This window comes from Lissotriton helveticus, chromosome 2_1 (assembly GCF_964261635.1).
Source record: "Lissotriton helveticus chromosome 2_1, aLisHel1.1, whole genome shotgun sequence".
Taxonomy (NCBI): Eukaryota; Metazoa; Chordata; class Amphibia; order Caudata; family Salamandridae; genus Lissotriton; species Lissotriton helveticus.
In genome coordinates, this window is record NC_136059.1 from 857,438,929 (window position 1) to 857,457,240 (window position 18,312).

General features: G+C 41.3%; 1 protein-coding gene across 4 annotated transcripts in view; it reads right to left on the reverse strand.

Moving 5' to 3' along the window:
* Positions 1 to 1,204: 1,204 nt before the first annotated feature.
* The window catches only part of ZNF608 (zinc finger protein 608), a 112,778-nt gene continuing 95,670 nt past the window's right edge, over positions 1,205 to 18,312 (reverse strand). The window contains exons 6-10 of one of the 4 annotated variants that reach the window (XM_078675584.1): positions 15,299 to 15,722; positions 14,617 to 14,792; positions 11,758 to 11,911; positions 4,509 to 4,587; positions 1,205 to 2,181 (exon numbers count right to left, since the gene is read on the reverse strand). In XM_078675584.1, the coding sequence (XP_078531710.1) occupies positions 2,175 to 2,181; positions 4,509 to 4,587; positions 11,758 to 11,911; positions 14,617 to 14,792; positions 15,299 to 15,722 (840 nt within the window). In that variant the 3' untranslated portion in view covers positions 1,205 to 2,174. Of the gene's footprint in view, positions 2,182 to 4,504; positions 4,588 to 11,757; positions 11,912 to 14,616; positions 14,793 to 15,298; positions 15,723 to 18,312 lie in introns of those variants that run through there. The other 3 variants (XM_078675587.1, XM_078675588.1, XM_078675585.1) reach the window with 3 other exon arrangements.

Here is an 18,312-nt window from a genome sequence, read left to right on the forward strand (position 1 = left end):
GATAACCTCACAAGAATGTCTGTATGGTTTCTCAACTGCCTCTTTTTAACTTCACGTTTTTTTCATGCTTCCTCTTATTTTTCCATGGTTTTCGCAATTACAGTTTATTAAATATAGGCATGTTACTCTAATGTCCTGAAGATTATCCCACTATTTATTTAAGGGACCGTAACGCCGTTGACACAATGTACACCATATACGTTTACTAAACTGTTATGTTTAATATGTAATGGTGTCTCTACAATATTCTTTCTGTTCCATCTGTATTGTGCTCATATACAGACCCGCTTTTTTTTGCCTGAACCCTTTACTTAATGTTGTTTGTCCGTTCGTGTTAGTAGGCCGCAGGGTGTGGCCCACTTGGATTGTTTCCCTTTCTTTGTGGTATATTTTGATTGCATATTAATTACCTGTCCAGCTGAACAGAGAAATATAGTACTGATCGAGTCTATATTAATTTGTATTATACTAGATTATTGTCTATGGACCACTGTCTTTAGAAATCATGATATTTACTTAGAGGAAAATGTGAGGATAATAGAAGAGAAAATACGTTTTTGAACTGCCCATAATGAAATGATATGCTCAATTAAACAGGAAAAAGGCCTTTTGCGGGAACAGTTAGCCTCTGATTGTATTAAAGTTTTCTGTTTAAAATCATGCTTTAAGACTTTTCGGTGTCAGGAACTCATTGGTGTGCACGGTCTGCCAAGGAGCTCCTCAAAATGAAATCTCTGCCTATTGGCAGTTTTATGGGTATCCACATGCTCTGCCTGCCTGCGTGCCTGTTTATTTGTGTGCTGACATCTACTGTTCCCCTCAGAAAAGAATGGCCAGCAATACTAAAAAAGTGTATACCTACAGCCTGGGGTCTGTGGATAAATCTGTGGTGGGCTTCATTGGCCCATATCCATTGAAGCTGGGCTTTTTCTTGCATTTGGTCTTCTTTGTTGAGGGTACGCCCCATTCTTGTATACTCCTCAATTTATTTTGAAATGTCCTAACCCTTAGCACCCTCTAGCACCATCCTTCCCCTGAACGTGGGTTGCAACATGTTTAGAGCAGGGAGAGTAGAAAGTGTGGAACCCCGGCAGGGGCACAGCCAGCAAACATGCTACACCGGCAAATTGTCTCTGTATCATAAATTCACTGTATTAACATTTCAACATCTTGTGCCAAATCAAAGGAATGACAACACACACTCTACAAAAACAACTTTTTAATTCTGATTGCCAAATTATTTAAGGCAGGTATAAAAAAGAAAGCATTCAATATACATTTTACATAAAATAAACTAGATTACAGCATAAAACAAGTAACCAGGCAATGGCATTAAAGTCTCTCTTCTAAAACTGGATAATTGTAAACATTAAAAAAGACTGCAGGACTATTCAAGTAATAGAACAATCACAGATGTCTTCTGGTATGCAGGCTATTGGGTTATTTGCCATTCAAGATTCTTTTAAAGAGATATTTTATTATTCACAGATGCTAATTATTTCCACATTTTTAATTTATACATAATGTACAACACAGTTTTTGTGGTTCTGGCAAACCCATGCCCTTCAATGTATATTCTTCACAATTCACAATAACAAGGAAACAGTGAATACAGTAACATTTTACACGGATGCATCTTAATAGGCACCACCAAATAGACATCTAAATTGTACCAAAGTGTCATCATCACAGTTAGCCTCTCTGAGAGATTGTGGGCAATATTGGAAGAGTATGCAAGACTCAGGCACACCGATACATAATGTTACCTATTTACAAAAATTTATACAAAGCCATTTGTGGCTAACACTTTTCAACCATGACAAATATATTTTCCATTACTGTGTGGCTTGCAATTTAGCAGCAGACCCTGTGTGTGCACGCGCCTGGTTACCAATACAAAAAAAATAAAGAATATATAAGTATATGTACATGTATATACACATGTACATACACATACATATAAGTATACATATGTATATATATATGTATGTACAGAGGTCTAATTACAGCAACATTTTTTACTCTGTTATAAAATCTGTAATTTACAAAAAATTAAATGACTGGTTTTTGCCTGCCATTAAGGCATCTCAAATGAACACCATGTAACTGATGTCTATAATAAAGCGCTTTTCCATGTGATCCAGTCACATGACAAATGTACATTTCCATTGTCTTCACTCCCTACAAAAAAACAAATAAAATACATGTTAGCTTATTTGAAATACAGTTTTGAAAAAGCATCAGAAAACAAGATTTAACTGAAAGATTGTGGGTTCTTAAATAAGTTAAACAACAAGGAGGCAAGCTCAACGTACTTGAGGGCAAGGGCAAAGTCATGAATCCTAAATCTGTAAACTGTCCGATAATATCTGTAGGACGACTACAGAAGGATGCTGAACAAATAATTGGCTTAAGACCTTTAGCTGAGGACTCCCTATAAAGCTGCCAGCCACAATGGGGCAATAAAGGTATATCTCAGAGTGGGGCTCACTACTAAAACATTGGAAAAACTGCTCTGGATTTATTGTGCTAAATCATGTGAACTGCTCAAATCTGGGGACCTAGATTCGAGTCTCGGCAATGACGCTGAACATCCTGTGATTCTGGGCAAATCACTTAATCTCCCTGCGCCTAACAAAAATGAATGTGTGTCCTCATGTAACGTAACTGGTGCTATGTAAAGCGCTGTGATACCTGATTCGGGTCAAGTTTGCGCTATATATATAAAACAAAAACTCTGCAAAAATTCATCAATCTTAGCACTTTAAAATCAGATGTATAGGCTTTGCCGCTTTTCAATAAAAGTAACAAAAAATATTGATTTCTACACAGAATGAATAAAAGAGATAAAATACTGAAACTGACAATCAGTGTGATGATTGAGATTATCAGATGTAAAGTAGTCCCTCATGCATTCCAATGGAAATACTTTCTAGAAGGCGGAAAAAATACACCAAACAGCCAACAAGAGGTGAGAGGGAAATATTCATCTGGGCTGATGCAAAGCCCACTCTAGATGCACTGGTAACAATATCAATGCGCTGTCAAGCCAAACCTTAAGACACCTATCCACCGCAGCTTATAAATTTGCTGTAGGTTTGGCTAGATATCTAATTACGGTCTCATCACAAACTTTTCTCTGCACTTAAATTGAACTAAGGTACACAACAAAAAGTACATGTAGTAATAATTGCTCAGATCCTGATTCACTGAATTGGGATCTTTGGACATTTACGCCCTTAGCTGTGCAGTTAATCTTACTACAGTCAATATAGTGACTAGCTCCATGACAATTTTTGAGTGCCATGGAAAAAGGCGTTACAGTGGAGATCCAAATTAAATAAAATAAGCACTTGGGCTTATATATAGCTTTTGCAGGCAATTTCGTTCCCGGGAAAAGCATATAATATATACTTTTGCTCCTGTAAAAGTAAGACATTGTTCTCACTGGGGGCTATTTGGTAAGGGTGCAAGGAAAAAGTATTTTCCACAGGGAATAACATTTCCCAGTGTAGAAAAAAGATAAACAAAATAAAACAGCAATTGCATATCTCAAACGAGCATGTGCCAGGAGACAGCACACCGTGCAGCTAAACCCCAGGACTATGCAGGGAGGAAAAGGAGTGAGCTTGGAAATCAGTTTGTCTTTGTATAGTCCAGTTTCAGCTTCTGTCATAGTTTGTAGCATTTAGTATTGTTCAGTAGCTTTAGTAGGTTCAGGTCAAAGAGGGCCAAATTATGCTAAGTCACTCTGTTTAAGCTAGTGAGAAGTATCGGTACTGTTCTATAACGGTGCCATTATTTAAATAAAATGTCCTAAACATCACTAACACTGATGCAACAATACGATTGTTAACAAACAACAATTCGGCATAAAAATTATACTTTGACTATTTTCGTGAATTGAAAATGTATTTGCCTGCTTAAGTCCATTTTTATGTGACAGAGGAGTGACGGCCAATCCCACATCTTTTTCACTTTTAATAATTTTATTACCTTATTTAGTAACAAAAACACATAAAAAAACATTGCATGGAAACGGCCAATGATAATTCTATTGCTCCATTTGCTGTCATTAAATAAAAAAACACAGCGCAGGACTAAATCCTTTTTGCCTTTTTATGAGAACAGGAAACATTTAATCCTTCCCGAACGGGTCACAATTACGGTGGTTATTATTTTATGGCTATGTTTCAAATTTACTTAATTTGCAGCTGGAGGCATATTTATTTTAATAATGTCCTGATATTCCTCGGCAATGCAAAGATTAATATGCTGTTCTCGAAAATCCGAGTAAACAAGTAGTCTGATTAGTAGATGCAATTATCTATATTATGATTACAGTATTAGTTTCACAGCTGTATGTCACGCGCAGAAGAATAACATCACAATAAAAAGATCACAACATTAGTTATCTCAGGCATACAGGCCTCCAATTAAAACAAAACGCGTTTTTCTGCCCTCTGATAAAGCAGCTCTAGCAACAGGACCAAACTGCTGATATTTACCGTCTCTGTGCAGGAAATATACCCGATGCAGAAGCCTGAGCAGCGACCTGCTGGGTTACAAGGGCAGCCGAGGTCAACCCTGTGGGAAAAGGAAATACCCGTAAACACAGAGCACGAGGCTTACACCACGCGAAGGAAACAAATGGATTAGGTGGCAAATTGGTACAGTTTACCTCGCTCTCATTTTTAAATGTTCTCAAATGGAATTTGAACAAAATTAACATTTTCGGATAAGCAACCAATTTTTGTTTGAAACTGCTGAAATACACCCTATGATTTTATGTAAAACAGTGAAAGGGAATAATAAGCGTGGGACTCTAGCTACAGATTATAATAATTTATTGACTTAAAATGATGTTAAAAACTCGTTACATTTCAGAGGTGTAAGCTTCCCTCACAACTTTCTTAAAATGTACAATTCCCAATTGGGGCCTTATCAAAACACTTGACATTGTTATTCCTTTTTCTAACTTAAATACAGGATTTCTAAAATGTTATTATCCTGCACCTATATATGCATAAAAGTCCTTAAATGTCTTTCGCCTTTGACACAAAAGGTAAAGTTGAAAACATTCCCTGTGAGACCAAATAAGAGGGTGTAATGACCTAGTCTATGTGCATTATTAGTATACATGACCATATAAGCTGCATCTCCAACCGCTATATGGTTCGTTCTATAAATATCAGAGCAGGGATCGTCGACCCACCGAAGTCTATAGTCCAGTTGGGTTTTCAGAATGACCACTAAATGTGCAAATAATCTCCAATGGTATTAATTTCATGTGAATGCTTGTCACTATGGATATCCGATGTGGTATTTAAAATACAGAGGTTTGGATGAACCAGTCCTGTGCGATGACCCATCTCCATTTCTTTATCTGTATCATTACCCATTTTTATTCTTCCCTGCACCTAAGATTGTTATTTCACCTGTCTGCACACTAATATATCCATTTGTAGTTCATCCTTCTTAGTACTGTGATTGGTTTCATTCACTTGCTTATCTCATCTACAGACCTGAATAGAATCCATCATTGCCAATCACCTACTTTCTTAACCGCATGCGCGCTAGCCGTTTTCCCGCTGTGCGCGGCATTTTTTAAAAACCCGCGTTACATGACGAGCTGAGCTCGTCATGACTGTACGAGAGGCGTAACTCATGACGAGCTCAGCTCGTCATGAGCGTCGAAGGGGTTAAAGTCATCAGCGAGGAAGCAATGGCGTTCTTACTCATAATGTTTAAGTAGTAATGACTGAGGTAAAATGTAGGCAATCTTAAATATTCACCAACTACTAAAGCAGTGAAGTTCATAGAGTGGTTATTATTCATCTATAATAGGAGACCTCATGCTAATGTTGAATTTTAAGAACAGCCTCAAAAGGTATCTGATTTAAGGAAGAGGTGTCCATGGTACACTAAACTCTGAAGGAATTGACTAATGTTACTTTACAGTGTTCTTAAGTAAAATTATGAAATCGCTAAATGAGATAATGTATCATCACTTTGGCCTTTTAATATTCAGTCGCTCATGAAGTCACACAAAGTTTTGCAGAAATAACATACCACCATGATGGACCTAAGAATGTTCAAATTTGAAAAAAAAGAATTTACCTTACCACAGCTGTACTTTATTAACACCCACATGGCTGTCAGCAGGGGTTGAGCACAGTGTTTGGTCAATAGCCAGACCCTGCGGCCACAGTGTGTATCTCTTTGTGTGCAGTGGGGATTGGCCTATTGGCCAGATCCTGCAGTAATCTGCAGTAGCAACTGGACACCAGTGGCCAACACCCACAGACATGGCCAAAGGAGTTGGCTGCACATGGCACACACACAGTGAGTTGGTCTGCAAGACTTTGCAGTGAACTTTCTCAATGCACAGCCAAAAGCAGGCGTGGGCAATCCACTGAGGGTTGAGCACCGGGAACTATATGTGTGATATATTGTTAGACGAGGCATTTTGGAGTGCTTTCCCCTTTGTTTTTGCTTCTGGCCTCCTGCTTTTGATTGTGTGCTGGACTTCGTTTTCGCTGGTGTTTGGACACTGGGCATTTTAACACTGCTGAATAGTGCTAAAGTGCATGTGCTCAGTGTCTAAAATGCAATGGCATTTGAGTTCTCCATGACTGGTATATCTGATTTACTACTAAGTCCCTCACCAGTTCATTACATGTGTCCAGAGCATGTAAACCAAATGCCATGAGTGGGCTTTCTGCACTGACTGCGCCACCCACGAGTAGCTCTCCTAAAGTGTTTCAGGCCTGCTACTGCAGAGACTGTGTGCGCAGTTTTTAACTGCCATGCCGACCTGGCAAGTACAACTAACTTGCTGCGACCAATCCTTCCCTTTTACTACATGCAAATCACCCCTAAGGTAGGCCCTAGGTAGCCCCAGGGGCCGGGTGCGGTGTAATTAAAAGGTTGTCCTGGTCACTAACAGGAATCCCACCTTTTTAAAAAAAAAACGCATTTTCACTACAGCAATGCCTACCTCTACCATAGGTTAGCATTGGAGCTGCCCAGTACCAGTAGCATTTTACATGGGTATCTTTCAATGGGAAGCTGATAGAAAATTGGAGTGTGGTGCCTTTGGGCTCACAATTTAAAAACACACCTTTTAGTGAAGCTGGTTTTTAAACTGCAGATCTGAAAACGCCACTTTTTAGACTGTTGATATTTTCTTACTTTACCCATTTGGTGCCTCTGCCTGTCCCTAGAATACACATTTGGGTTGGATGACAGTTGGGCTTGTGAATTCACTCTAGACAGTCTCACACAAAGGGAGCCCTGCATATCCAGATGGCCCATCACCAGGCTGATTGGTCTTCTGAGCTAAAGTGGTGGAAGGAGTTCACATTGCCTCAAAGTAGGGCTGTGCATGTCCCCACACAAAGAACTGCTTACCCCCTGTAGTGTGTCTGGAACCATGGCCAAGAGGGGCAGGGTCTTCTTCACTACAAAGATCTTTCTTTGCAGACATGCTTGGTGCGCCATGGGCCTCTGATGTGGTCAGTCGCGGCATGCATTTGGATGCACAAATAGCAATGCTTCTGACAGGATTGTTTGACCATGGATTAACCAGATTCTTAGCCACTCATTTCCCAGAGGGCTGTAATGGATCGCCACCGCAACCGAGAGATCGACCGGAGTTCCGTGTGAGCGGAGCCAAGTGGAGCACAACGACGGAGTTGAGCCTCGGGCCAACTGAACCACTGGTAAGCAGTGACGCCGCAGCGAGCATCGGAAACGGGGGCTTAAGGGGAACAGGTCCGGGACTCCCCAGCGAGTTAAACAGCCCCCAAGTGGTCTGCCTGACTTCAAAATGGCAGCCACTGGGACAAATACAGACGGAGTTGGCTTCGCAGTTCTGGGTCGCTGGAGGGCTGGGAAGTGATCCGCACCGTTACAGAGTGCCCATGACCTGGAAGGCGCCTGAAGTGAGCTGGGGCTGCAATCTGAGTACGTGGGACAGAGGCTATGACATCGTGACTCCCTCTCAGGCTATCTACAGAGGCCCCCCACCCCCTCCCCCGTTCTCTTCCCGAGGCGCAGCTCTGCCATTCAACCCCCTGTAGGGGAGGGCTGCCATAACGGAAGACTGGTGTGCCCGCTGCATGGGTACAGAGAGGCTTTGATCAGTGGGGGAGGGGCCCACACACTGTGTTTCACCACGCTACAGACCTCCGTCCTGCCTATATTTTGTATTGTTACTGAAAGTGAACCATGTTAGCCTTTCGCTTGCCTAATGCAAATCATGCCCTCTCACCTCACAAACCTCCGGTATGCCTGTCCCACATGCTTGATCTTAAGATGGCGGACCTTCCTGCAATCAAAGCGCGATCAACACTAACACCCAGAGGAGCACACATTTCCCTGTCAGGATGGGGGCTGGGGCCAGTAAGGGCCAGTCTTAAAAACCGCTGTGGGGGACTCCCGTGGCTTCGGGGCACTAACATTCTGCGCTGTTGGCACACTACAGCGTCCTTCGGTTACCTCTATCCTCGTAGCCTATGTATCTATTCTAAACTGGTTTTCCCGAACGTTGAGACCTGAGCAACATGGCTGATGCCCGGTGGAGGTACTAGACTGCTAATGAGGAGATTGGCCCTGGTTTCCCAATCGACCGTCACCTACCCAGCCAGACATTGGACACAGTTCTCCTTTGTCTCCCTGTTATGGCCCCTTTCCTCACTCCTTTCCTACTAATTCTCTCATCCTCGTTGTTTGTTGACTGTACCTTACTACGCTATTGTAACTGATGTAATTTGTAACACAATTTTCCTCTTGTACAGCGTTCTGATACCTCTGGGTCGAGCAAGCGCTATATAAACCTTTTTAGATATACCTTGTAATGAAACAATCATATGGTTTTGCGCTCTGATACCTCCGGGTCTAGCCAGCACTATATAACCTTTCTCAAATAAAATAAACTAAAATCTGGTTTTCCTGAATGCTGAGACCTGAGCAACATGGCTGATGCCCGGTGGAGCTGCCTAGACAGCTAATGAGGAGACTGGCCCTGATTTCCTCCTTGACCGTCACCTACCCAGCCGGACACAGTTCTTCCTCGTCTTCCTGTTATGGCTCCTTCCTCCCCTCCTTTCCTACAAATTCTCTCATCCTCGTGTTTGTTTTTTAGATATACCTTGTAATGCAACAATCCTCTGGTTTTGCGCTCTGATACCTCCGGGTCTAGCCAGCGCTATATAACCTTCTCAACTCAAATCAAATGAACTAAAATCTGGTTTTCCTGAATGCTGAGACCTGAGCAACATGGCTGATGCCCGGTGGAGCTGCTAGACAGCTAATGAGGAGTTGGTCCTGGTTTCCCCTTTGACCGTCACCTACCCAGCCGGACATTGGGCACAGTTCCTCGTAGTCTCCCTGCTATTACTCCTTCCTCCCCTTCCACCTACGAATTTGTGAATCATTGTTTATGAGTACTGTATCTTAGTATGCTCTTCCTCGTCTTCCTGTTATGGCTCCTTCCTCCCCTCCTTTCCTACAAATTCTCTCATCCTCGTGTTTGTTTTTTAGATATACCTTGTAATGCAACAATCCTCTGGTTTTGCGCTCTGATACCTTCCGGGTCTAGCCAGCGCTATATAACCTTCTCAACTCAAATCAAATGAACTAAAATCTGGTTTTCCTGAATGCTGAGACCTGAGCAACATGGCTGATGCCCGGTGGAGCTGCTAGACAGCTAATGAGGAGTTGGTCCTGGTTTCCCCTTTGACCGTCACCTACCCAGCCGGACATTGGGCACAGTTCCTCGTAGTCTCCCTGCTATTACTCCTTCCTCCCCTTCCACCTACGAATTTGTGAATCATTGTTTATGAGTACTGTATCTTAGTATGCTCTGTTGTCTGCTGCTTCTTGCCTGGGAGTAAGAGGACTGGACTTTGCTCTCTGAATCGTGCTTTCTAAAGGGCTTAAGTTGAGCTTCCATCTTGTTGGAAGTCTCAGGGCCATCAAAGACTTCACCTACATCTTGCTACCAGCAACTGGGCTCCTCTGCTGAGAGTCCTGACCTGCCAAGTGTTGCCAACTCCAGTTCTGGACCCTTTGAAGTGCTTATTGTGCTGCAAACAAGAAATCGATGCATTGACTTCAAGCGTCACTTCGGAACCGGCGCAAACCTGTGAAATTGATGCACCGCCGCTGCCTGCACTGAAGCGTGATCCCCTGACTTTTGAGCTAGCTATCAAACCTACCCTCACTGAGTGCACAACACAATGACTGTGACTTACAACGCAAGCCCTGATGGTGTAGCAGTGCCTCCGAAGTGCCGCCACTGTGTGTGTCTCGAGCACCGATTCACAGAAGTCTGCGACGCACCACTTCGACTCTGACGCAGCACCTGCAACCTGGTGGTATGTCAAACACCGTAGAATCAACGCACTGTGCTGTGACACTGATGCATCATCGACCCCCAGTTGCCTTCAGGAACTGAGGTCTGGCACCTGGAACCAACGCATCACCTCCCCTGCGCCCCGAATCGGGTCTGGGCGTTAAATGGCTCAACGGTCCTGCATTGCCTCCAGGAACAGACACCCCACTCTGCTACAGTGACGCCTCATCTCCTTTGCCCAATGCATCGTCTCAGAGTGTCAGCATGCCAACGACCTGCATAGCAGTAAGCAATCGACACATCACCTGCCTTCGTGGCGCCTCACCTCCTCTGCACATCGCACCATCTGACTATGTGACGCATCCAACGTACTGTACCAGGATCCATGTGACTCCTGTAGCCAGCCCGTGCTCCATCGCGGTGGACTGAACTTGTGGATCTGTCCTTGTCAAGCAGGACCAAATATCCCGAGTTGGAGCTATGGTTTTCTACACCCTATAACTGCATTTAATATTTAAAGATTCATATTTTGACTTGTGTATGTTGGATTTTTATCATCCTGGTCTCGTTTTAATCAGATAAATATTAGCTATTTTTCCAAACTGAAGTGGAGTACTTTTGTGGTGTTTTCACAGAGTTATTGTTTGCACAAGCACTTTCCACATTGCCTCTTTAGTTTATCATGACTGCTATGTGCCAAGCTACCTGAGGGAGAGCACAGGTAAACTTAGCGTGTACTACATTTACCCTGACTAGAGTGTGGGTTCCTACTTTGACAGGGTGCAAAATAGTGCCATTTAGATACCCCACATATATGATAAAAAAAATAAAGTTCACTGAACAGCCAAAGATAAAGGTGAAGTTCCACCTAAGTAACATATGTTAATAGTAATATGCATGTAATCTTATCAATAAGGTTATTTACAATATTTTTAATAGCATTTAACAGATCACAGTTGAGGTTATCAGCATTGCATTTCATGTGTGAATTGTGAATTGCATCTTTGCTGTGCTAGGTATGCTTTTGTAGTCCTAACCATAAACTGCGAATTTCCGTTTTTTTAAAATTCAGATTCATAACACTCTATGTGTGTGCATGTATGTGTGTGTGTGTGTGTGTGTGTGTGTGTGTGTATATATATATATAAAAAAAATATATATATATATATATAGAGAGAGAGAGAGAGAGAGAGAGAGAGAGAGAGAGAGAGAGAGAGAGAGAGAGAGAGAGAGCGAGCAACAATAACTAGAGAGATATAGAAATAAACACAACCATCATGCACTTTCAGCTAGCTGTCGAACCTAAAGTCAGTGTGTGGAATTATGGTAATACAAACAGCATTATTCTTACTCTGAAAACCCACAGAAACATTCATCTAGCTCAAAGTCCTACACACCTTGAAAAGGATCATATTGGCCTGGTATAAGAGGATAGCCCATTCCAACATGCGTATGATGATGCGTATGTAGGTGTCGCTGGCCAAATGGAGAGTGTCGATCTCTCTCCCGCTCTGCTTCTCGTTCTCGCTCCACTGAAGCTTTTTCTGCAGGCTAATGATACAAAAATACACATTAACATTTCATACTAGCATCTTTCACATAGTGATGGTTGTGGTCCACACATAGCAGTTGACAGGCACAAATTAATATAATTATCTCAAACGAATTAATTTGTAGAAATGACATACAGTGCCTGGAAAGTGCCAAATTCAAAAGTAGCCAGTGATTAAGTAAGGTTTCTTTGGATGCGAACCCAGAATCTAGGACTTGCTCCCACCACATCTGAGGGCAACCTCTGATCCTACGATCCTAGGTAAGATCTCAAAAGTTTTTTTCTAAATATCTCTCCCCCAAACTTGATGAAATCATTCCTTCCCTGAAAATCAATATATACGCAATATTCAGAAATAACAAAAATGTGTGTTATATATATATATATGTATTGTTATATTTAGGTGTGAACCAGGTCAGTCATACTCTCATTAATGCACAAATGTGGATGCGAGGACAAAGTTACATTTACTCTTTGCATACATTTGGTAGCTGTTCCTAAACAAACTTTACATTCATGATGGATGAAAGAGACCTCATGACCAGCACTTTATTTAAGCCCTTTTTGAACATGTACAATGCATAACAGGTCAAGGCCCCACCACACCTTTGAGTGAGAGAGTTAAGACTTTCAGAAATTGCACTGAAGATAAATTAGGACTACATGATTAGAAACCTCAGAAGTCCCCCACTTCACACCCACTTCCCAAGAATTACTTCTCTTGCTGATCCTTGGATACATTGCGCAGAAAGGAGGTGCTACTATAAAGACATGCATTTGCAGCCCATTACCACTGCCCAGGTTAGAGATATATGGGAATCACTGTAAAAGACTCTATTCAATCATCATTTCCCTAATATTTAACCCACTTACTTGCATATTTAATAAATATTTCTACTTTCAGCTATTACTTTTTATTTACGAGCCTACTTCGTAGACCTCCACAGTCTTTCCAAAATCACTGCAACACATGCTGGAAGATTTAAGTAGAAAACCAGGAGGAGTGAGCTTTTAGAAAGTTCAAGCTTATAGTATTGTTGTATGCTTAATACACATCAATATCTGGAGTACAGTTTTCAGGTGGGAGATTGAGTCTGCATCCTCAGTTGTGCCTAACACGGTAAGCACACCTACTATCCATCCATGCCTCAGCCTGCTCTTTGCTGACACGGTACTCAGCCTGCTCTTTGCTGACACGGTACTTAATGTTATGTTAAAACACTTACTAAGAACAATGACGCTTCTGTGCAGGGAACGACAACGCATGGGGAGAGAGAAATAAACCTCACAACCAATACAGTCATAATACCCCTAAGAAGTGAAGTCACGTTTGAACGTATTCAGCACAACTTAGATTCAGGGCAGCCCACGGTGCCAACACTCTTCTTCCATAGTCCTTTGCTACTTTTTCTACATAGGTATAGCGGCATAAATGAGAGAATACTCCCAGAAGAAGAGGTTTTTCCCTGTCCATGGAACTGGACCCCTGTAAGTCAGTGGGGGTGAGCAGAATACGCAGTTCTTAATGTAGTCTTACACTACAATGGGTGAGTTAACTATTATACAATATTCATAATGGAGACATTCATCTAGCAATGACACAACAGGCATATATCACATGTACTTGCCTCGGTGTGTGCACAGATGTATTGTACTGAATGTCACAACTGTATGCTCCCGATACCTCAAAAAGTCTGCTTTATGCTCAACAAAAAATTTACGCATTGCATAGAACTACGACCACGTCAAGAAGAACATTGAAATGTCTGAAAATAAGAAACTGATCAACAACAACGGACTGAGGGGGCAAACAAACAAAAACATAAGGTTACGGAAGACCATTAACTGAAAACATAATGAGCGGTTTTATGTCTGAATGTCGTTAGCAAAAAAGCATGTCCTCAACACAGTATGCACAATATAATTTTGGGCGTAGACTTTCTATGGTGCGATATTTAAGAAGACATCATTTCTGTTGGATGTTAGGTTGGTTACCATATTCTGGCACCATACAGCACGGACTAAAGGTCACCCGCCTAAACAAACCTAAAGTAGACTGGTTAGCTCTGGATTTAGGGCAGTTCACCGCAGTGATGGGAATTGACCTGTCCGCACAGACTATATCCCAGGCCAACACTGCTTCATTTTATTTGAATTAGGTTGCAGGAGTTGAAACATACTACCTGCCCACCGTACAACTGCTAGGAGGCACAATTCATGCTTTTCTTGCATGCATACCTGACCGAGGAGTAACTGGCCGAATTAAAAGTTTGAGAAGAGCAAACAAACTCACTACTGTAGCACTATATATTTGAGATTTGGGTCTAAGGAAACAATCATTTATTCAAGGGAAAATATTAACTTCCACTACACCCCTAGGTAAGGGCCGGAAAAATTGTTCTATTCTTTCCTATCACGGGGTCCAGCAACACATATAAGGAATGTTCTTAGGATTAACCGGAATGTAGCTTACTAGAGGTTTCTAGTTACGCTATTTCTAAGTAAATAGGCAGATATGTAGTTTTTAAAATGCCTTGAATTCCAGTTAATATGAATTCCTTTCTTGAGTTTACCCCTCTTTGTCACAACAATGCATGCAGAAAGAAGCATTTCAAAGGACCCCCAATGGCATACTCATGCACCACGTTCATATCACAATCGCACAGTAGAACTCTTGTATGAAATTCGGAGACTCCTTCCTTACCGCAGGGGACTTGCCGCGATACTGATTCGCATGCTGCTGAAGCAGATCCAGTGCTTTTGATTCGGTGGTTGATTTTGCACTGATGCTGGGGCTGGTGCTGGCCTTCTCCTGCTCTTCTCTTCCTGACATCTTCCCATAAACAGGATAGTGATGAAATCCTGAAGACAGATATGCCCCTGTAGAGAATTAAGAAACGTCATGATTTGCTGGCTTCATGAGAGTTGTCTGTCAAATCAAATTACAATTTAGGATCGCCATATTAATCATAGACGTGACTGGAAACGTTAGGAATCGTCAGACTTCTGGTCAGATAATCTACCCAGATAAATAGAGAGTCTTGCAGGCACTTCCTACATTTATGGGTTTTTCTTAAGTGAAAGGAAAAGCGAGTATAATGGTTTACTAAATGGCTAGGATGTTTTAATAGGGAATGCACTAGCTATTGTCTGTTATTCAACCAACAAAATTAGACTTTTGGGACTTATGGAGACAGTAAAGGGAAACTCTAGCATTTTACAAACACCATGTATACAAACAAGTCTTATTCCTCCATGACCCTTTAGTTCTGTACTGGCTTAATAAAGGTCAACAAGGATTTACATTTGTATTCAACCCCAAAAATCAGTGATGCAACGTATTAAACCTGTGTGCAAATTTTACACAGCTATTACAAAGATCATACCTTGATAACTGTGCATCAAAACAGGAGACACTGCACGATAGGTTGGATGGTTGGGGTCATACATCTGCGTATATGGATAAGAAGAGTGCAAATACTGAATATATGATTGATGCTGGCTCATCGGTGAGGAAACATTCACTCTGGCACTTCGCGAGTCTTTCCAATTTACTGGAGTCTTCCGATCTTCGTTCTTATTTTTGCTGTCCTCCACCGATCCGGAATCCGGCCGCTTTGGCTCTTTCATCTCCTCTTTCGTGCTTGGTAAAGTGACTGGAGGAATAGGCACAATGCTTTCCTTGCTAGGAGTCTTTCTGAGAATCTCGTCTTTTAATTTTTTCTCACGATCCATCTCCTCAGATTTTTGCAGTTCTGGATACTTTGGCTGATACACATAGTGATGCCATGATCTCGATTCTGGCTCCTGCTAAGAATGCAAAAACATTTTGTTTTAAATGTCAGGCTTGTTTATAGCTATGAGGTGCAGAGTACAGGGTTTGACATGAAACTATTTTTTAAAGGCAGAACTTCCTAATTCTTAACATAAATTTGCTATTTTGTGCACTTTAAATGTGCATTGCTGCTACAATAATTGTTTCCTATCACATCATACCCAGCATAATAAAACTGGCCTGACATGGATCCTGCACTCACTGTGCCTTAGGACTCATGCTGCACCATACTGATGAGCCCGAGATAGGCTGACAACTGCCTATGGTTGCTTGTGTTCCTTTCCTGTTCAGAAGAGATGTTGCCTAGCAGTTCAGGCTTGGCTGCTTATATTGGACTAGGATGAAGGCCAATTTACATACAGCTGCTTCCTGAGGAGGCATAGTGGGCAGAAAAAAATATTGACTGCATTGAAGCCCACAGTAACTAGCAACAGCTGGGATTAATCCAAGCAATCCTCTCATTACTGTTTGGTTTTCCTCTGAAATTCAACAGTCATAACTGAACATAATCCGGGGCACAACAGCATAGGTGGGGATTTGCTAGTGACTCCCAAGAAACATTCATGTTTAACTTGCTTGATAAAACAGACCAAACTCTAGCTCATTTTTCTGAACTTGATTCTTATAATGCGGGCTTAAGTCAAATGCTATTGTTAATGATTCATTCCTACTATCGGTCACAGAGGACAGTTGCTACTACCACCATTAGGGAGATAAGGATGTTAAAACGACACACCTTCTAGAGTGTCAGCTGAGAAACAATGTTTTTGGAGGGTTGGGAGGATAGTTTTATTTTTTTATTGGATTGCCTCAAACAGTATACAGTATGTTGGCACAGCAGTATACAGTGTGATTAAGCAAAAGTTGCAACGTTGATCACATATACATGACAGTCGTGAATTTACAAATACTATATCATAAAAGAGATTACACAATGAATATAGAGACAATCTTAACGCATTATTCCGGGAATCCATTAGTCTCGCAGTGTTCCACAGATCTCAGATATTGTAACAGTGGCTCTGGTTGGGAGGATAGTAACATATACAGTTCATTGATTTAAGATCCCATACATTTTAAGAATATGAAATAAAGAAGTTAATATTATTTACCTAAAATAAAAATGTTAAAGTGAAATGAAACCACATGCTGCATTAATGCTCTGCACCGACATACCTACCAATCTGCTTGCAATATCTACCCTACAGCAATACACATCAGCATCCTATTCTATTGGAATATATTGCAAATGTTGCAGAAGTCTCGGTTTCTGAGGTTTCTCGTTTAAGAACAGGTAAGCTACCATGGTTTGCTGTGCTGCAGTGTAATGTTCATCGGTAGGGGAGGTGGAGTGTAAGGGTACTGAGAATAAGCATATAGGCAGAGGACGGGTAGCAGCACTTTGTACGGCTGTGGCAATTTACCACTATCACAACAGGTTTTGTCTAAGAAGATTACACCATATAAAATGATTTGATTAAAGACTTCTGAAGATGTTGAAACTAAAGACATATGGTTCACTGCAGTACCGGATACCATGAATTTATGTTTAAATACAAATTGTGTACAACTGTAGCCAAGATTATTTCAGGTCTTTAATTATTTAGTTACCAGGAAAAAACATTTTGCGGGTGCTAAAATCAGGCTCTGCTCACAAACGACTCATGAAATGTGTGGTTCCAGCACTTAGAAGATTCTTTTACATAATATATGGCGTTTGAAGAGGTATTGATGGCGTTCATACTTCATTCTATGCTTTCTTTAAGTTGATTTGAATACGCCTCGTTCAGCCATTGGATTATTTGGCTTCAGAACCTTCAGGGATTGGCCTGAGATAATCTACTGACTTTGCCAATAGCTCCTTCTTTAAGGCATTAGTAGACTTGGCCCTGTGTTACAAAGGGTTAACTCTGCCTACATCTACGGGACAAGACTGACTCCAGGCTCAATGAGAGAACAGTTGTGCCATTCTCTAAGCACACCCCATGTTTGAAGTGTGGGCCACAATATTGTGCACAGACTGGAAGCTACAATTTCGCATTGGAAGGACAGTGGAATAGCACTAGGCAATTGCGCTAGTGCAATCATGCCCTTCGTGGTTATTAGCACAATTTATCTAAGGGCTCAGCAGACAGAACTCGAGAGGATATCCTTATTCTTCCTTGTTAGCAACGTCTTCCTGTAGTCTTTCTTTTCGTGGAGAATTTGCATCTGCTCTTGGGTTTGGATATATTTAATTAAAATATGATCATTATATTCAAATTACACAAAGTCAAAGAATCAATTGACTACTCAAATGGCATCACTTCGAAAATGGTCTATAAAAAACATCCCTACATTGTCCGACATACTTTTACAAACACAGAGTAGGACACATTAACATTGTAAAAGGCAGTATTACTCCTGTTATAAAATTATACAGAAGTGAAGAAAAATACAGTATTGGCTCTCAAATATGAGCTCAAGAGCAGAGGCACTTGAGATTTGTTAAAACTGGGGGTACGGTTCTGATCTAAGGCTAAAGAAAGGCAAAATAAACTAAATATAAAATCTACAATTATGAAA